The sequence below is a fragment of the Corvus hawaiiensis genome, chromosome 1, assembly GCF_020740725.1.
Source record: "Corvus hawaiiensis isolate bCorHaw1 chromosome 1, bCorHaw1.pri.cur, whole genome shotgun sequence".
Taxonomy (NCBI): domain Eukaryota; kingdom Metazoa; phylum Chordata; class Aves; order Passeriformes; family Corvidae; genus Corvus; species Corvus hawaiiensis.
Window position 1 is genome coordinate 66,919,787 of NC_063213.1, and position 21,345 is coordinate 66,941,131.

Here is a 21,345-nt window from a genome sequence, read left to right on the forward strand (position 1 = left end):
AGGGATTCATGAGCTTTGCAGACTGAAAGACTGAGCATAGGAAATGTCTCAGGTCTGTTTTTAATCAAATTTATGTCCTTATGAATTGCTTGCTTTTGCAAAAAGTTTCAGGAGTAGCTAGTCTGAGGAATTACCCAGGGGGTGTAAAGATACTTCCAGTTATATACTTGAAACATCTCTGGAGCCATATGTGTATGAGTTAGAGAAGAATTATCTCTGAACTAGAGCACACTTCTGAGTGGACATGGGAATGGTGGATGATCTCATTACCTCTATCCTCCCTAGATCTATTCTAAAGCTTTTCAAGCTCATTGGGGACTGTCTTTCCAGTCCATGCAGACCCTGGTGGGTCATGAATCTGGAAACTGAACTTTTGCACACAGATGAGGATGGACTTGCAATAATGGAAACCTTCAGCTCTTGAAAAAGGTTGGGGTTTTTAAAGTATTCCCTAATGGAAAATACTTTTTCAGGCTGATTTTGACTGTGCAGACACACACACACCCCAGTGAAGGACAGGGGGGCTGTCAGCATATGCTGTGTGTTAAAAATGTGGCAGCAATAGCTGTGTAGATAAGTACAGGGGGAACTTGTGTGCTCATACATGTGACAGTATCAAGGAGGGAAGATGAAGAAGAAGTTGGAACACGGCTACCAAATTTACCCTTGGTCACATTGAGGCTGTCACTCAACATCACAGCCCTATACAGGACAAAAAAAGGCAGCCTTTAGCAGTGCTAATGCACAAGAAGGTGTGACTGGAGTACACATTTTAGCATCTTTCTTTTTCATGGCAAATTTGTGTAAAGAAACATGTTACAGCTAGGAGATGTATAATGTTTTTCTGGCTTGTGGCTATTCTCCAGCCAGGAATATACTGTTTGTGAAAATTAGGGAGTGGCTACTTCAGATAAAATTATAGTAATCAAAAACTTTAAAAAAATTTTGCTGGATTTTTTCTTCTCAAAACCAAACCAAAACAAGAAAAAAAAAAGCAAACAACCTAGAAAAAAGATTTTTTTCTTGCTTACTTCTATCTGATCGTGAACTAATGATCCACGTGCACTGTTGTGATCCTGTTGTGGAGTCACTGATGGCACCAGAGGTCAAAGTTTCTATGTTTATGTGGCTGTGCCAGTGCACCAGTGTTGTTAGGAGCTCTGTGTAGTAGGCACCTGCTGAGCCAAAGATTTGAGATGAATAGCACCCATATTGATTTGCCTATAATGGAGTGGAAAAGAAAAATGTCCAGGTTTTGTTGCAGGTATTTTCATGGGGTATTAAATTGGTGGATTAGTTGCAAACAGCAGTACTGATAAAGTCTCCTGTCCATCTTGATGGTTGGGCCTTTCTATTAAAATGACACATAAATAACCTATTATGTCCCCCACCCATGGAAATTCAAATGCACCTGTCAACTTGATAAAGCACTTGCCTGGAGGGAAGCATTGTTTACATTTTCACTCCATTCTTCAGAAAAAGTGAGATTCTAATTATTTTTCCCACTGTAAATTAATGCTGACTATGATGGTTAGCATATCTCTGTATTGTTATATCTATGCAAAAGTTAAATAATAGAACTGATCCATCATGTATTATGCAATGTGCATTTTTATGACAGGCTTCCCTCTGATCTTATTATGCCTTTCTTCACAAATACTTACTTTTTTTTTTTTCCTCCTAGCAGCTGGGGGAATCTTTGTTGACTGCTGGTTCAGAAGTTGAAATCTGTCCTGTGTGAAAAGAAAAATGCAATTTACATGTTTATCGGATGCTGAACTCTGCTATCTTCCGAGAAGGAAAAAATAAGGATATAAGAGTATAGTCCATTAATAATAAGCTTCATTACAATAGACAATTGGTCACAGTAGACTAAACCATTTTTCTACCAAAAAAGCACATCAAATTCAGTAATACACAACAATTGTTTCTGGATATCTCAGACAGTAACTTCTAATTCAGGAAAAGCAAACTAGTTAAGGTAAAATCAAATGCAAACAGAATCTTTGTTGCATGCATAAAATCATGCCACACCTTTGCCCAAAACTTTAGGTTGTACCATAAACCATTTCTTAGGGTTCCTAGCAGTCATTTTTGCTTTGTTTGTAAATTATTTTTTTTTTATTTAATGGTTCCTGCTTGAACTGAAGACAAAACTGCTGAAATACCACAAAGAGGCCGTTTTTGCAATAGTGTGCTACAAGTGGAAAATATTCTTGTGAGAAGAATTCTTGCTATCTGGTTTCTTAACTGAAGCAGGGAAGAAGGCATTGCTGAGAGGCTCTTGGTACACTCAGACAGCCCTGGGAGACAGGCTGATCTTGCAAGTCTCTTTTGCAAGTCTCTTTTGCAAGTTTTGCAGACCCAACTGGTTTGCATACTCCGTTGAAGGCTCATGCAAACTGCCCTGAACCTTTGACTCTTTGTCTCCACTTGCTATAGTGGACTTACATTCCTAGATTTCTAGAGAAGCATCAGTGCCAAGCATGGTTAAACTGTTTGCAAGAGCCAAAAATAAAACCCTGGCATGGGAAAAAGAAGGAGTAAACTGACAATAAGGAAATACCTTAGCAATTGAGGCACTTTTGGTTTGGTGTCTGATGAGCTTGAAATTGGGATGCTGGCCCTGTGGAGGCAGAAAAAGCATCCTTGGGGTGAAGATGGCAGAGGGGGTGAGATGAGAATGGAGAATGTCAGCCTTGATCACAAAGGAATACCCAAACCTCTGCCACCCTCATTTTCTTTCTTCCCTTCTTTTCTACAATGAAACCAGCATTTACTTTAACGCCACAGCTTACACAAATATGTCAGGCCCTTCCTTCCACTACTCTCCACCCTGCCAGGGAGGTGTTTGTGAAAGCTTTTTCTTTCAGTTCTTCCTCCATGGCTTATTTCTGCAGTGATGTCTGCAAGAAAGCAGCTGATTGCTGGCGATTATTTGGAAAATCAGATGAGATAATTTATGGACAGTTAAAGCAAATAGCCCCATAAATGTCCTCTGATGTCAACACAGGCTGTTAACTCCTTGTTCTGCAGGCAGCCCATTTCTACCTGTCTCTACAGCTGCTGGAGCAATGGGGCTGCAGTGTGAGTGAGAGATTCTAGATACTTTCTGTGGTAAATGTTTGCTAATAATTAACATCTGTGCTGGAGTAGTCAGGATACTTATTAGGGTTACTGAAAGATCAGAGCAAAATTACAGTGTTTCTAAAGGAGGACAACCACCCTTCACAGATGTTCAGATATGTTTTACTAGAAGTGTTTAAATTTTCTTTTCTCTTCCACCTTCATTTTCCTAACCCCCTTCCATCTGCTTGAAAAGAAACAAGGGATCTAAACAGGCAAACTAGGAAAATTTTGATTCTTAGTAAAACATTACAGCAGTTTTGCTGTTGTTTGAATAAAAGAAAGAAAAATAGAAATTAAAATTTAGACTTGGTCAGACACTCAACAAAAGGCACCTTCCTCAAGAGCACCATTCACACAATGTTCAACACCACTAGCACAAGGACACACTATTCCACTGCCTGCACAGCAGGAAATTTTCTGAAGCTGAAGAAGATGCAACTAGGAGCCACTAGTCCCGTGTATTTTAGTTTTAAGTTGTCAGCTGATTTACTGTCCATGTAATGATCCAGGTTTAAAAATGTTATTAAGCTGCCAGGAACAGATCTGTCCATCTGATGTAAGTCACAGGTGAGTAAAAGCCTGTCTCATTCCCAGACATACATCTTGAATGCACATGGTCTTGGACAAATTGAATGAAATCTGTGAACACAGACTTGTTTCTTTTAACTATCTTTTCTCTGCATTTAATCAGTTCCAAACAGTAAAAATAAAATGCTCACTGCCAAACAATTAATCGACAATCTTAGCTCCTTTGTTTTCTGTTTACATATTATTTTTGTACTGCATTGTTACTCACAGATCTGTCAGGGTTATTTTCACAAATTTTTCACAGAATATCTTCTGTGGGCAAATTGTATCCCATAGGACGAACTGCTCCATGGATCTATTTACCATTTGTTGTTTCTGGTGTATTTTTGGTCACCAAAGTCATATAGTATTATTTCTGCTTTCTGACTGCATTACATTTGTAAACACATGAGTAATGAATAACAAATGTTGATGAACAGATAATGAGCAGCAGACCCTCTTATTTACACAGATATGCCCTTGTATGCATTAAAATCCTGACTTCCATAGGGAAAATAACTTTTACTAAACACTTTTGTATATAAAATCCTGTCTGTTGGAAGTTACTGAAGATGCTTTCTTAAGTAACTGATTCCAGCATCCCTTATAAAATTTGGGAAATGAGGCATGGAGAGAGATTTCTCTTGCTCATCTGAACCAAACCCTCTCTAGGCTCAGAATATAGCAGGATTCTCTGGAATAGGAAGGAAATGTGTTTTACCTCCTTTCCTTAGGGCAAATCAATGGACAAAGACACTGCTATGCACAAGGAAATGCAAGAAAGCTGTGGCCTTTAATTTTTACTCACTAAGGTTTTTGCTGAATTGAATATCAGTTTTCCTTGACTTAATTCTTCAAATGACTTTTTTCCCCCAGATTTATTATTGTTTGGAAGAGACTATTTCTACATTTGTGTATTTTTTATGGGTGACTGAAGTGCGGACATTTAAAACCACAAAAGATTTAGATCTGAAAAAATGGGATGGTAAGCAGCAGACTACACAAGCAATGGCTGCACTGTAGCCAGGGAATATGTGGCTGCACTTTGTAATATCTAAAAACAGGAGATGAAAATCATCCCCTAGAAAAGATCTTCATTGCTGTTCACTGGACATATCCATAAGTATGATGTTATTGCAAATCAGAAACAAAAAGACCTGCTGCTGTTTCCTAGTGTTATGATGCTAAGCCGCTTTCCATAAATCTATTCTGGGATTTCTCCTTAGTCATTTACAAAGAGGTTATCCTCTGTATATGTTTTTTTTCACCATTTAGTCTGTCCATGTCTGTTTGTTAAATAAATCAGGGAAGACTGTAACAGCAATGCTTCAGGCATTCATAATTTGACTGAAACAAACAATTCCTGGATACTACTGGTCCATTATGCTGGTCCATTACGTTCATAAATAGGACGATCTAGAAACGAGTTATCTCTCTGCAGAGTTACTGTGGGCAGTCAGAGGTGGGGGTATCACACTGGTTTGAAGGCTCTGTAGGTCAGGGTATGGCTGATACTCCATGTGTGCCTGGCAAGGGTTATCTGCCAGGAGCCCACAAAGGCCTTTGCTAACCTGAGACACTCACATGCCTCATTATTGCCCCAGGAGTGTGAGAACATGCTGCCGCCCCACCAAAGTTTGCTGCATGTGTGTAAATGTGTGTGAGTGCTTCATGTGTGTAAGGGTTAAACACGAGGAGCGCTGGTGTGGCTTGCTCCTGATGGTATGATTTTTGGCAGTCCTAATAGCTTTTCTTGTTCGTGCCTTTGCTTGCCATTTCTCCAATTTCGTGATTTATTCAAACTGAGTTCATTTTCATGACTTGTAAAGTACCCCATCCTTCCTACAGTGGCTTGGAAACCTTCCCCACTGTCACATCTAATTCTGCATGAGGTCCAGTGATACTCTCACTGGAACCTGGATGCCGCCAAGGTGCCCTAAACACGGACTGGAAGGATGGTTTTAGATATTTCCATGTAAATTCTTCTTTTACCAGAGTTGCTGGCAAGGTTTTTAGCAACAGTTTGTCAGAAATGGGGTTTGTAATGCTTAAGGGGTACTGTGCTTCTCTCAGAAGTCAGCACTAGCCAGCTTTTGTTTTTTTAATTGTAAAGCTACGCTGGTTTAACAAAGATTGCCTCCAGGACAGTAATTCCCATATTTACAACTCTTACCACAGAAAATGCACTTACCATGTTTATGAAAGTTACTTGAAGTAAATACAGCACCCTCGACTTTTGATGTCTTTTTTTTTTTCTATAATTTCAACACTTTTTTGCCCTTTTGACTAAAGTTAACAGCTTATAACTTTTGCTAATTATTTGTCATGACCAGCGCTCAATTCCACGCATTCTCAACTGGTCGATTTGGTCGACTTTGCTCATTTTATGTATTTTCCTTTAATACTGTTTTCAAACAATTTTTTTATACATGTTGCAATGCATGAGGCTGGAATTGATTCGCATGACATTGCTAGTAATAATGCTGCTGCAAACAGTTAAGAATCAGTACTAATCATAATCAAGTGTTTAGACATACATGTATACTTCTCAACTTTTTAAAAAGAACTTTTTTTATGCTGATGTCTGTTTTTTAAGACACTAGAAGTCAGTCTTCCTCTCATTCCCACTGCAGCTCAGAAAATCTGAGGAAATACTCTTTCCTTTCTTCTCTCACAAAAGCTGTCAAACAATAGAAAACATCATAGTACCTCTACACACTATCATGGCATTTTCTGTACCCTGACCTAGGAAATATTGGTAATATTAATTGGCTGTGCCTCCGTTCTGTAACATATTTATAAGTATACATTTATCAATATATTTGTGTTTAAAATGTGTTATACTTCGATAACATATTTCTCTACACTTGGTATGGCATAATACATTTATACAACATAATACATTTGTATTTGTACTTACAAGAGTTTTTTTGTCTTTTTTGTAGGTTAGGCACTGCAATTTCCAAAGGGTTGACATAATTTACCTTTTTTGTAGGAGAAGCATGTTCCACTCTTTTAAAAACCTGTGTATTTCTACATCACAGTGTACGTTAAAGGAGCAGTGATTGAAATCATTGTTGTCAAGGAAGAATGTATTAAAATTATTAATAAGACTTAAACCCACATGAGACTTACTGAATCATCTGATCTGACCTAAATTCATGACCCTTCCTCCCAGTTCTTCCCTTTACATACTTGCGCGAAGATAGGAGGACCAAAAGGAGAAAAAACTGCCAATATAATAAAGGCCAGTGAAAACTGTACATTTGCATTAGGTCAGTGTAACCTTTTATGATTATAATAACATAAACAAATAAACTATAAGGGCACTCAGTCCTCATTTCAGGCTGAACTATTATAAAGCGATTAACAGCCTCACACTCGGGCTTTAATTAAGTTATGCTGTGAAATATTCAGCATTTGAACCTGTTCTGGCCTGCCTCTTTTATCATTGAATTACCATCCTTAATGTGTTTTTCTGCTGAAAGATGAATTTCATTTAAGGATTACTGTACACTGCTCTGGCATTTTGTGGTTTCTTGTCAGCCCTTGTGAATCGAGATCATTGCTAACTTCAGTTTCTCTGACATGTCCTATATGCACAGTCTCTTGACTAGCCTGTCTCAGTGGATTTATTAACTCATATTGTATTCCTGTAGAAATGAATGGACATTTTTGATTAACTTAATGATAGAAATTTCAGATGACAGTAGAGTTTACTTTTGGAGCTTACTTCAGGTTATGTAGGCCACAGCAGCTCGCTAGTGACCTATCACTTCACAGAAATGTGTTTTGAGAGTTTCAAGGCAGTGGACATCTGTCTGCCAAATACTTTCAGATGGTGCTAGCAAGGAGGGAATGGAAAGGTCCTTCTGTGCTGGGGTCTCTAAATCCTCATCCACAAACAGAGCTGCTCCCCCCTCCTGGAACTGTTATTCAAGTGTTATATCCCTCCACATATTGAAGAGTGCCTTCAGGCAAACTCACACTAGCAGGTGACTTTGAGGAAGGGTTAATGAGTGACGCTCCAGCAAAGGGTTCCCTTTCCTTCCTTTCTTCTGCTTATCCCAGACCAAGGCTACCCAAGTCACCACAGCACCATCAGTTTTGGTGGTGCCTTTTCTCTTTCAGTTGTCAGATGATCAATCTCTGCTATTTCTTTTTTTTTTGGTGGGGGAAAGGTAGGCTAGTCACATAAGTGTCCTCAGAGGGAGTTCACCAGATCTTGAAATGTGACAGCAGGTCAGATGGGTTTGTGTGCTCCCACTATCCTGCAGAACTGTCTGCTCTTGGGGAGGCGGCAAGACAGAGACTTCTGATGCCATACCTGGTCCCATATGGATATGGTGTCACAGGGATGGCACCCAGAGTCAAGAACTTCCAAAGAAGATCTTTGCCCTGGCAAGGTGAAGGTTTGCTCAGGCACAAAGTTTAGAGTGACATGGCTTTGGCTTCCTGCACAGTAATTTTATGTTGTAAATTACACTTAGATCGAGCACTGATTGAAAAAACAGGTGGTAATTTATTTGTGAGAAAGTAGTGGAAGGTCCATGCTCTCCCCTGTTCTGGAAAAGTACATGTAAAACATGCTTGTGTGGTAGACAGAAAAAAATGCAGGGCTTGTCCTGTCCTTATGGCTGCTGTATGTTCCTAACAGGTTGTCCTCAATGAAATCCTTTGAACCCCAGAGGCTTTGGTGTGGAAAATTCTGACTGTCCTTATTTTACCTTAAATTTCAGATGACCTTTCCTTGTTTTAAAATGTAAAAAAATTGATTAGGACTGATGTAAAAGGAAGCTGGCGCTAAAATGAAGTATCCTATTGTTCTGTCATTCCTGGAAAAGAGTTGGAGATAATTTCCTATATGTGTTCTTGCTTTCTTAATTCACCTAAAACAAATCCTCTCCTAAGGCAGTGGCTCATAATAGCAGAAGGCACTTCAGAATCGTGGCATTGACACACTGTGCTAGTTAATGGGATTCCTCGTAATGCGTAAGAACAGCTGAGGAACTGTGAACTGGAACTCAAGCAAACTGAGCTAAATCTAACTTTTCCCAAGTGAGGGGAAAAATTTGTATCTGGTTTTTGAGATCTCTCATAAGAATCTGAGCTCTTCATTTCAGCAAAAAGTAAAAGCAAAATTATGCAGAAGAAGGTTTTGAGGTACCTATCTTAAATGAGAGCTTTTTTTAGCTAGTTTTGTGAGTAAGTTCCAATCATTTCTTCCAGTGTAATACACATCCTTGAAAGAAAAAGCATGTGCTAGGCCAGCAAAAGTGGTATTTTGTCTACATTATATAGAAGTGTTTGGAAAGAACATACTGATGTACTGTAAGGATGTACCAACATCACCAATCCCTTCCTTCCACAAACAGGAGTAGCATCTCATGGGAGAAAATGAGTGACAAAAAGGTCTTACAAAAGTGGAGGGTTAAAAACTTTATGCTTGCACTTCAGGGACAGTATAAAAATTATGCTTCTCATAATTTCTAGTTAAGGATAAAGCGTGCTTAAGCCTTTTGCCATGATCCTGGGTCTGAAGTCTTGAATTCTGCTCAGTCTGTGTAAAGAATCAACATGGAAAAGGTTAAATGGAAATGCAGACTGATGTAGGGGGATACCAAACCTACCAAAGCAAACATGTTTAGAGCAAACTAGGAAGCTAGGTAACTGTTAATAAACTAGCTTTACACAATGCACTAAAATACACCTTATTTACTCTGCTCATCTACAATTCAGTTAGCAGCACAAGGTTATTTTAATATTATACAGAGATCAGAGACTAAAAAGTGCTTGTGGGTACAGGAGCAAAGGCTTCTCAAAGAGAGAGAAATACAAATACTCGCTCACAAAATTCTTGGGAAGCTTCTTTTTTTAAATTAGCATTGCCATTTTATTGTTTAACCTACCCTGCTTGATCTCCCTACTTTTGGTTAATATGGGAGTCAATTACAGCTTCATCTGTGCAGAATTAACTTTATAGAATATACACTAGGGATTTGTCTATCTCCTCTATTTAGATCTATGTCATAAAAAAATATGTAGTAGAGAACTGTGTGCAAGCACTGCATATGGTACAAGCTTTGCAGATTTATTGTAAAATCATTTTAAATCGGTTAAGCTCTTGCCAGAAGTTAATTAAATATATTCCTTTGGTGGGGGGCGGGGGGCCTCTGTGTGTGTGTGTGCGTGTGTCCGGGGGGCGGGGGGGGCCGTGTTTCACTAGGTGGCAGTGTCTGATTACATCTGGAAGGACCACGCCAGCCAGCCTGGTGTCTCCAGCTGTGACCTCCAGCACCAGGATGAAATCCCTGACGCTGCAGCCAGCTGGAAGGGTAGCACCACTGTTCACGTCTGTGTCTACACGGTTCACCTCGGCGGCTTCCGGGAGCTCTACCGGCACTTCCTCAGGCTACCTGATGGGGCTGTCATTGAGGTAGGTCCGAGCAGGCTCCTCGCTGCCAGATTTTGAAGGCAAAGGGGTGCATTTCAGAACTGGGTCACAGTCAAAAGAGGAAAATAGGCCGTGCCTGACCCTGCCCGAAATACACACTGGAAGCTTCAATAGGAAGACCTCACTCCTAAATAGTAGTATATAATCAATGAGTTAATGCTTTTGCAGTGCAAAGTGGCAATTTCAGATTGTTTATAGAGCCATTTAAAGGCAATTATGTAAGATATACATTGAAACTACACACATAGAGATTATTTATAAATATATATCACTTAGAACCACATAAGGTTATTCTGTACAGGAATTATATATATAAATATACAGGGTAAGTGCTGTGGACATTTAATGGACAGCTATTACTGCAAGTATGGTCATTCACTTAGTTTGTACTCAGATACACAGAGCTAAGGCACAGTTAGATTACCTACTGGCATCTTGCATGTTTTAGATTGAATCTTGGATGTTGTCAGCATTTCAGCAGCTTGTGCGCTAAAATTCAATACAGGATGTTATTAAAGAGACGTATCACCCATTACTTGTTTCATGGGCTGCATTTTGTTCATTGCTTTACCGTTTTTTTTCTAAGTGCTTTGAAGAAGAACATTTCCTTTTTGCCTTTGGTCTTGTGTTGAGAGGCTCTTAAAAAAAGATTGTCATTTGAGAGAAAGTAGACTGAAAGAATATTACTTTACCTACCGAGATAAGGAGTGGGGGCATCATCACTAAGATCTTTTTACCAAAACTGGCACAAATGATGATGAAGCGCAATGTTTTCAGCTGCACGCTTCTAAGGTGAAGGTTCAAGTACATCTTTCCAGCATGAGGCAAACATTGCTTCTGCTCCTTTGGTTAATGTTTCAAGGCTGTTTTCTTCATTAAAGATTTTATTCTTAATGTCTTTGCCCTACTTGGCTTTTTAAAGAAAATTTAATTTAAAGGAAACTGTCCTCAAGGAATCCAAACATAGTTTTCTGCCCGGGGAACTTATGATTCACCAGGGTGAAGACACCAGAGTCTTCGAGCTGGCCAAAGAAAACAAGAGAAGGCATGTGGCCTACATGAACTAGAACTTAATTACTGGAACAAAGAAACTGGCAAATCCAGGTCCATGCCCAAGTCTCTTGAAGAAACTCCGACGTGAATAATTGCCTAGACTTTTGCTAAAACACCTTTTCCATGTTGGAGGCCAACCAGGCAGCCCAACTCCTACTTTCTGCCTGTTAAAATTTAGCTCTTTGCAGAGTCGTGTTTCCCAATTAAGTTCTTCTCAGCTTTTCAGTGGTGAGGTTTCAATCAACTTCCATCAGGCTTTGGAAGGAGGGTCTTTGAACACCCGAGGCAATCTTAACCTAGTGCTCTGTTTCAGCTCATTAATCTGTTTTGTACTTCTGAGAGAGAAGAAATGCATTCTCATACAATGTAGTTTTGTCTTCCCAGGCGAGCTTTTGAGAAGCTTCCAGCATCCATAAAGTAAGAACTGCATAATGTGGATGGCTCAAGCCACTTCTCTGTAGTTTCCCACACCAGATCATAGCATAGCCTATCCCTAAAATCCATGACTGAGTCTTACCTCATTGTCTTGAAAGCTGCACATCTAATTGAGGAGATCAACGCGTGCTTTACAGCATTTTTACTTGTAGATCTAAATACAATTACATGTAAGAAATGTGCTTAACTAATAATTGCAGTAAAGCCCGTATACAGATCTTACATTTAGCTGATAACAGATGTAATTATACATTTGTGTGTTTTATAGGTCAGGGCTTTCTACTTCAGTTCCAAATTAGGAATATTTAATGAATTTTAAAACTATACAGTGACAAGTGAGATGTTTGCTGCCATGGGGAAAAATACACCTGAGCTTTACCACTTGGCTACTGTTGACACCTCTCAGGAACATTTTTTTTTCCCCCTTTACAGCAGCTAGACAAGCAGGGGTTCTTGAGTGGGGTTAGAAAATTGTTTTGGAGCTGAAGGGTACATTGCAAATCTCTGTATGGTTTTTAAGAATGTAGAAGATGAAAGGCACCTGGGTTTCTTGGAATAATCTTTTAAGTCTGCTCCCTCTATTGACAGCTTGTTGTGTATAAGCCTTTTCAGTTTGAGTATCTAGAGCTAGTTCTAAAGACTCAGGTAGTTTAGTTTACCTAACCCTAGTCTGTTTTAGGTATTTTGCTCCCAGTGACGCAATGGAAAGATTTTTCTGGATCCTTATAGTCTATTTGGTCAGAAAACTCCTCTTATTCTAAATTTAATCAGCTTCCATTGGATCACGCATTGGTGTAAATAAGATTTCTCTTTACCAGAAATTTACCTACATAATATAACTTCATAATCTTACTTGTTTTATGCCAGAATGGGTACAACACCTCACCAAAAGAAACAAGGTGGCTTCCTGTTTTGCTTTTCACTCCTCTCCTCACCTTTCCAGCACTGGTGAAGGAGGGAATGCTCTTCTTCCACAGTGGCAAGAGCAGAGAGTGTCATCTATTCTCTCTCCCTGTCATAGGAATGACAGCTGCCTTTCTTCTTTCCTCATGACCAGCAAGCCTCTTTCTCCTCGCCAGAGAGAGGATATTTATATGAAATGTTGTCTTGGGACTGTAGGAACACAACCTGTAAGAAAAGGGGTGATCTGTGGCAATTGTCATGAGTCCTACCATTGTATATGCATCTGCCTGGTCTGCAGCATCTACAGAGTAAGAAAACAATCAATTTTCACTTATTTTTTTCTTCTGGATGGGCTAGTGCTCTTGTACAACTGCAGAATGCAAGGAGTATTCAACAGCATCTAGGAAGTGGGGGTTACATGCACCTTCTTCCTGTGAAACAATCCTGCTTTTCATTACAGTAACATACCAAAGGTGAAAATGTAATTATTTCAGTGTAAATTTTCATTTGTTTGTTCACTTTTATTAAGGAACTCTGAAGGCATGTAACTCTGAAGATAGCCAAATGAAAAGACTTTAAATTTCTGTAAGTTTCAGGAATCATACCTGAGAGAGCCATAACACTTATTCCTAAATACTGCAGTGGAACATCATGAATTCAGGCATTTGGGGACTAAGATCTATCCATCAGATATTTAATGCTTTGTGCCATTTACAGCATGATGGGTGCTGGTTTTGGTGGGTGTTCTTCAGAAATAGTATGTATAATAGGAGGAAATTAGCAATTTGGCAGAAAACAACACAGAAATGATAAAAACTTTGAAAAAGCATGTGCAAATATAGGCATTGTTCAGAGGGCACCACCAGCACAAGCAGTAGCTTCTTAACATTTAGCTAACTGAGGTGTGTGTGCAGGCTGGTGAGGTCTGGGGCAGTGCTTCTCTTGCCAAACGCACGAGCAAGAGAGCAGCACTGAAATCACCAGGCCAAATTCTACCTCAGATTCATGTGTTCAGCTCTTGGTGACTTTAACTTCAGATATGTTTCTGTATCTGCAGATATTCTTTGACAGGCATAAGAGAAATTTTGCATAATCTTGCTGGGAAGTCCTGGTATGCTTGTAAGAATTTCACTTCATATTTACAGCCCCATCCTACTCTTTTATATTTCAGTGAAAGCAAGATTTTTTCATAGCCCTAATTCAGCAAATCACTTCAGTGTGAACCTAATTTTACCCAAGGAGCCAAAACTCACTTTAATAATACTTACCTTTCTTTTCTTTTCTTTTTTTTTTCCAGTAAGCAAGGCCAGTTTTTAAGTGCTGTGTGTAGAAGTACACTAGCTAGGAATAAATGTCTCTCTAAGCAATAGCTTCTTTAAAATACTTATTTCTTTAAGTGTGGTATTCCCATTAGAGGTCCAGCTTTCCTGGTATAACTAGAAATTTCACGTCTGGTATGAAAAGTAGTCTTATAGGTTTCATAGGGATGAGGTAAAACTAACTGTTTTAAAAGGAACATTAAGTACAAGGTGACATGTATAAATTGCCTTAGAAATGTTAAATAATAAGATTTTTTTTTAAATGTGCAGCATAAAAATTATAGAGGTTAAACTTGTAGGTGCAGTCTTTTTATCATAAGCATTGTAAAACTAAAAGAATTCACATGCAGTAAAAACCATTTTCCTTTTTACCTATAATATATTTCCCCTTTATAGTAATTCAATTTAAGTGTTGGCTAACCAAGGAATGACCTTCCCAAAATAAATCACTTTTCATGCTTTTCGGTATTCATTAATCTGATGTTATTGTAATATACAGGAAATGATTGAATTTTGACATTTTAAATGTATTTGAAATCCATGCACAGAAAAGTTAATGATAGTGGTACGTGTTTGCTGTCTACATGGTGATAACACCAACTGGGTGATTTTTATCTTGATTTTTGCTGACTGGAGTTGATTTCTTATTAAAAGGGCAAAGATAAGCTACTTTAACTCAACAAAAAATCAGTTTCTTATTATAGGCCTAGTAAACCTCAGCATTGTAGAGAAAGTTTTTGTATAGTATGATTTTATCTATCAAATAAGCCTTCACAAATGTCAAGGATTCATCCAATTTAAACTCACTGGATAAAAGAGATCTGTTTTCCCTAATTGCTTGAAAAGTACCTAGCAGTAATAGGATAAGACAGCGTAGGTGACTAGCCAATTACTTAGTTTAAGCTATTTACATCAATCCATATGCTATAAATTATGTCTAAACCCTCCTGCACTTCTGTAAAAGTGAATAAAATCATTTAAGTTTATTTTGAATACAAGATCAGATATGGTATGCTGAGTGACACTTAAAAAGAATGAAACAGTAACCATAGCTTATTTTCTGAAGCAATCTTGACACTAATGCTAAATTACAGCTTGGAAACATCTAGCATTTTTACCTTTATGAGAAAAGGCTTTTTACATATTTAACATAATTCTAGGGAAAATATACTGGAATTATGTATAAAGATATGTACACTGTAACCAAAGGGCATTTATATTCCCCAGTAGAATACTTACAACAATTTTATTGCCATTTGGTGTCATTTTCTAACAGATATAAAATACAGCCAGTAAACAAACTAGACTTTAGATTTAAGCTGACAGCTGTTCCTTCAGAAGCAATATTCAGATATTTAATCTTAAGAATACTGAATATTTTACAATTGTTTGAGCAAACTATACTTCTAGCATGTGAAGGACCGCATGCTTTTATATACAGTTCTTGGATCTGATAATGACACTAAAAAACAACCTTAGAATAATCTACACATTTGTTGCTCTCATATATTCCCTGGGCAAATCAACAAATTGCCTCATGTTTTATTCTTAATTCCACAAATTCTTTTTTTATACACAGTGTTGCTATGAATATTGGGCCCTATTTTTTTCCCATGTGTGTATAAGCCATGCAGTTGACTCCAGCACAGTTTATGCATATATGTGAGTGCAGCTTTTTCTGGCCCTAATTTCATTAAGGGAATAATTTGGCCACGTTTACTGCAAAAGCCCCACATGCTGTTTTCATAAAGAGTCTCACTTCAGTGGTCATTAGAGGTTTATGGAGGAGAGAAAGAGGGAGGATTGCTTCAGCTCGGTACCTGAGGCTGGTACACTACTTCATGACTTCATCCTCATCTCACCAGAGGGAACAGCACAGCTCTGGCTTTTCTGTAAGCTGGGTCAGCTGTAGGGAGTGGATGAGGACTTTTTGGCTGGGGCAGAGGCTGGGCAAAGGTAATTACTTGGTGTAAACTGACCCACTTTGGCTGGCTTCAGCAGCATCATGTCAGGTCAACCACAAACATGGCCAGTTTAAACCAACCATGAGCTGGTCTCCTGGAAATCCCTATAAAAGGAAGGATTAACAGCAAAGGTTTGTCCTACAGAAGAGTGATTAATGCATGCAGGTGTGTACATACTCCTGGGCTGAATAGGCTTTACCACATGCTGCCTGCCTAATTCTGAGGGTTAATCCTGTCCAATTGAAAACAAGCAATACTTTGCAACTGCATTCAGTGGGAGAATGATCTCTCTCAACATGCACTGAGGTTCAGTTGGGAATCATACATTTTACCAAGTCAGCTAAGGGATACTGCCATGGACATAGGCAATCGGATCAGTACAGCCTGCAAACTTACAGCCCTTTTGTTCAGTGTCATGGCAGTAGAGCTGGTTTCACTGCAAATAAGAAGTAAACCAGGCTGTTTTAAGTTACTGTTACCAGTATATATTTCTCCTTTAATGTTATAATTCAATTAAAGATAATTAGTTTAAGAAATAAATTAGTTGTCCAGGCAGCGCTTTCCATCCCCCCGAAAAGATGAGAACAAGGAAAAGAGATTTCCTGGAGAAATCTTGTGCTTGTATGCTTTGTTCTTAAATTGATCCAGCTCATCTCACATGTAAACCCTGTCCTGAAATGGACACGGTCTGTTGCTCCTTGCCCTTGTGGAGGGTAAGCCAATCCATCTGCTGCAGATGAAGTGGATGAGCACAACGTGTCTCAGCTGAGCAGAAGTTATTTCTCCATATCTTCTGTTTCATGTTGTTTTCTCTGTCAAGCACGAGATTAGGTCTTTGTCTTTTTTCAGTAAATTGTGGTATAGTTTTAAATGGAAGCCGTGTCTATTAATTGTTAATCTATTATCAACTGCAGTCAAGACTATGTTGCAACAGGATGGAAATGCAGGAGGCAGCCTTGCAGCATGTGGCCATTTCCCCCTGCCCTGGTGTTCTACAGATCTCAGGTTTTATATACTCTGTACCCCAGAAAGTCACAAAGTCATGTGGAAAAAGATTTATTTCCTTCAAGTGGCCATGTCCTGCTTATGTATGGTGGTGTCTGTGCTCTGATAGGAGAACTAGGAAAGGAATGAGACAGGTCCACTACTGGACCTTGTCAGCAGGACTCACTGGCTTTCAGATAACCGAAAAATTATGGAAATGCCAGAACTACAGCATTATAGCCTTGTTCTGTATATGAATATTCAATTTTAAATTATACTTGCTTCTTTTTTACTTGCAGAGAATGTAGGGTGAGGAGCAAGGGTTATCTACTTAATCAACACAAATACATGATGTTCATGGAAATTTTCATTTATTTTTGCTTGGAGTCCTGAAGAGTTAGAACTGTTTCTGTCAGTTGTTCGCAGAAGGAATGGAAGTAAGTTCAAGCACACCCATTCAGTCTGAGCCAGCGCTCAAGGGGAAAATGCTGCCATAGCTCTCTAGTTGTACTGTATAACAAACAGCAGTGATGATAATTAAGGGGTACTTTAAAAATGTTATTTTGTATTAAAAAATACATCTTTCAGTTTCAACCCACTTTAAACACCAAGATTTGCTGTATTTTCAGTGATTTTCATTATGATCTTATGCTGCAAGGGCAGAACCACTGATTGTTGCAGAAGATATTTTGTACTTTTAAATGCTTATAATCCTTATTCATCTATCACACAGTTTTACCTGAATCAGCAGTAAAATCTCTGAAGTCAAAGGATAATTGCCAAAACAGCATTAACTTATTTTATCTGAATAAAAAAATAACCTTTGAAAAAGTACCTTGCAGCTACACAGATTGACAAAATGCATCAATTATATTTTTGCTCACTTTATAATTACACTGCAGTAAATGCACAGTGAACTTTACTACATGGTTGATTAACCATAAGGTTACTGCTATTAAGTAACTCTCAGAAACAACAACTTGGACTTTAATTTAAGAACATAACTCTGCACAACGTCTGATCAAGTTTAAAAATCCTACATATCTATACAAGCTTCAATTTAAAGTACACAAGTAAACGATAGCGTTAATTGTAGCAAAGGTTCCTATTGCTTCAGTCAGACATGCTGGGTATGTGAATGATCAGGTTTGAAAGAGCTCTTGGTATGTGTTAACCAGTACCAAAGGAAAGGCTTTTACAGTGAACTCTTAAATGTCCCCTATATCCTCTTTTCTTTTGCATGGAAACAAGTCTTACAAAGAGTAGAGGCGGGAGCTGGGGCTGTGTAGCCTGGAGAAAAGGAGGCTCAGGGATGATCTTACCACTCTTTACAACTGCTTGAAAGGAGGTTGTAGCCAGGTGGGGGTTGGTCTCTTCTGCCAGGTAACAAGCAACAGGACAAAAGGAAATGGATTGGATATTAGGAAAAATTTCTTGACAGCCTGAAAGGGTTTTCAAGGACTGGAACAGGCTGCCCAGAAAAGTGGTTGAGTCACCATCCCTGGAGGCATTTAAAGGGCATGTGGATGTGGCACTGAAGAACATGGTTTAGTGGTGGACTTGGCAGTATTAGGCTTATGGCTGCACCCAATGATCTTAAAGGTCTTTTCCAAATCTACCTAAATGATTCTATAAAATGAAATTAGTTTTCCAGCTTCTGGGGAATTAGGGTTGCAACTCCAGGTATACATTGGTGATATTTCCACAAATTTTTCTCAGATTATTGCAACTGGAAAAATATTTCTGTTTCTATTAGCTCACTGATGCTGTAGGCCTCCTTTATATCTCCTATAATGCAAAACTGTTGCTATGAAGTCCTGCCATGATGTTGTATCTCTTTTTGACCTGCTCTGATGATTGTTTATGCCATGAGAGAAACAGCTTTGGACAACCTAAAACTGGACTATCTCCTAGTTTGAAAGAATAAAACTAAAAAGAAAGTGGCAGCTGTTCTGTGTAAGTGGTATCTAGGTGAGAAGAAAGAATAGTCTGGTACAGAGAAACTTGCCTAGGTGGTAGGATACACAAGACCACTCCAATATTTAGTCTCAGCTTTTCATGTGAGGTGGGGAATATCTGCTACGTTGCCTGTTTCCCTCTGTTCCTGAGGTAACAGTACTTGCTAGCTTCACAGTGTATCAAAACCAGAAATACAATAAAGATTGTAAGATGCTTCAACAGACAGATAATAAGAATACACAAAAAAATACAATAGAAATTAGAGGTTATTCCCTTACACATATCTGTGTTTGTAAAATTTATTATAGCTGTGCTAAACTAGATTGAGAATAGCAAAATTCTTTAAAACATTAGTGTATTACTGGATCAACCTGCTTTTTCATGCTAACATTTGAGTAACAGCAGCTAGAAAGAGCTGAGCTCAGTTACTTCTCAGCGTCTGAAATTTGATTTCTACTCAAATTCATCTGAGAAAAATTTCTCTTATATGGGCATTCCAAAACATGAAAACAATTGGAGTCAGGTCACTCTTGTGCAAAATGCCACCCACATGACACAAGCTGGGGATCTGACATGTGATGTGGTATCTGATGCAATGCCTTGGCTTTATAACCAATTTCCAGTCCTATAACATCATCTCCTCCTCATGGCTATGATTCCTCTTTGAGTGTATATTCTTTATTCACTCAAATCTTCTCCATGTGTCAAGAACATCATAAGAAGAAATTATGAAAAGCAATGGGCGTAAAAATCCCCATTTGACTGTTTTACTAAAGCATTTAGAGTGAGAAAAATTAGGGGAATTCACATTTCACATGTGTTTAAATTGTTAATCTCACTGCTCTATCTGTGTTAGTGAATACATTTACAGTAAGTTTTACTTTATAATATTTTGGCAGAACTGTTAGAAAAATTGTTATAAGCCCAGGAGTGGAACTGAACCATGAAAGCTAAACTGTAAGCTGCTGCAAAGCTGGGTTATTAGTATGACAGAATAAAATTTCACACTCATGAAAACTTCTAAGCTGTAATATTTTGAAAGCAAGAAGAGAGGGATGGGGAAGGGTACTCAAAGTCATCTGTGTTCCCTCTGATATTTCACTGAACGCTGCCATAATAATATGTTGGTTTTGTCTGTTCTGTTTTTCAGGCATTTGGTGATATTAGTGAGGAAAGTCTTTTGTGTAATGAAGTGAGCACAGACCAGGAGAGCATAAGGGAGAAGGACAGTGTGCTGCGTACATCTACACGTATCGAGCTGAGGGAGAGGAAAAAGAGTACAGCAAGGTGGCAAGGTATTATTTTCAGTTTTTGTGCCTGGCTGAAAAACAATCCTGATACCTAAATATAAAATGATAGGAGGGATAGAAAAAAGAAAATAATTTTAAAACACAGTTTCTTTTGGGAAGGCTAGGGTGCTATCAAGGAGAGCTGAAATTTCACAGCTGTGTTTTCCAATGTGTCTTCATCCCTGGGTAGTTGCAAAAGTCAGCTGTTGCAAAAGTCCTGAAGGCTGAAGTGCTGTCCTTTACCCAAACAGTCTCACACTTTCCATTCAGATTCTCAACACAGTAATGCAATCCAGAGCGATCTAACTTAGACAAGGACCAGCATTTAAAGTATGCTAGGGGCAGGCTTAAATCAGTTATTGTATATATATTTAGGTATGTTTCTGGACATATTGGTCTAAGTGCAAAAGTCCCAATCTCTCAGACATTTATTGTGTTTTCTACTGTGTAGTGAGAGCCACTGGCCCCCTCACAGTGCCTAGAGAAGTATATGCAGAGTGGAACATCTATGTCAAGTTTTCAGTGAAGTTGCTCCTGACCAAAGGTAGTATCAGGGTCTTTGATGACAGAGCGCTACAGAACACGCTGGGTGTCCTTAGGCATCACTGTTACTGTGAGATATCAATTTCCTCTTGTTCTTTATCCAGGCTTGTTGTACCTGGCTGCACAAGATCTCTGCACTCAGCTGAGTCCTATCACTGTCAGTTTTCTAACGCCCTCTAAGAAGTAAATTTCAGTTAAAAGCACCTTATGTTACTCTTAAATTCACAGTAGTCTTGTTTGGTAACAGAGGAACCTTGGAAAGTTCATATGAGCACAAAAGACACTTTTTTTGAGGAAAACTGGTAAATTTAGTGTACGGGCTCTTGCTCCTATATCCCTTTTGTTGGGGGAGGGAGGTCATACACTGTCATTGGTGTGTTTGCATCATCTCTTTCTATACATCCTTTTTTCTAATCTTCAGGAAATCCCATTGTCTCTGACAAGAGCTAGTTCCTGCAGTAACATATGGTCCGTGGAGTTGTTTACATCGTGATCCACATCCATGGTATCGCTACTGCCTGATAGGATTTACGTTTCTGACGGCCACATCTCTGCCCATGCAGTGTTGTCCTGTGAATGCTCCCTTCGTAGCTCCTCTGTGGCTTCAACAAGTGTGCAGTGTGGTGAACTCACGGGATCAGATCACAGATTGGATCATGCAAACATAATTATTTCCTATGACTTTTTTTTCCCTTCCCAGCTGTGGGACATTCCTAGATTTCTCAGGTTTACTTGTTTCTGCTTTT

At 38.7% G+C, this 21,345-nt stretch overlaps 1 protein-coding gene across 1 annotated transcript in view; it reads left to right on the plus strand.

Moving 5' to 3' along the window:
• LOC125328594 overlaps nucleotides 1-21,345 on the plus strand; it is a 184,900-nt gene that overhangs the window by 146,705 nt on the left and 16,850 nt on the right. The window contains exons 21-22 of the mRNA XM_048309507.1: nucleotides 9,923-10,132; nucleotides 19,918-20,062. Of these exons, the coding sequence (XP_048165464.1) occupies nucleotides 9,923-10,132; nucleotides 19,918-20,062 (355 nt within the window). The remainder of the gene's footprint in view (nucleotides 1-9,922; nucleotides 10,133-19,917; nucleotides 20,063-21,345) is intronic.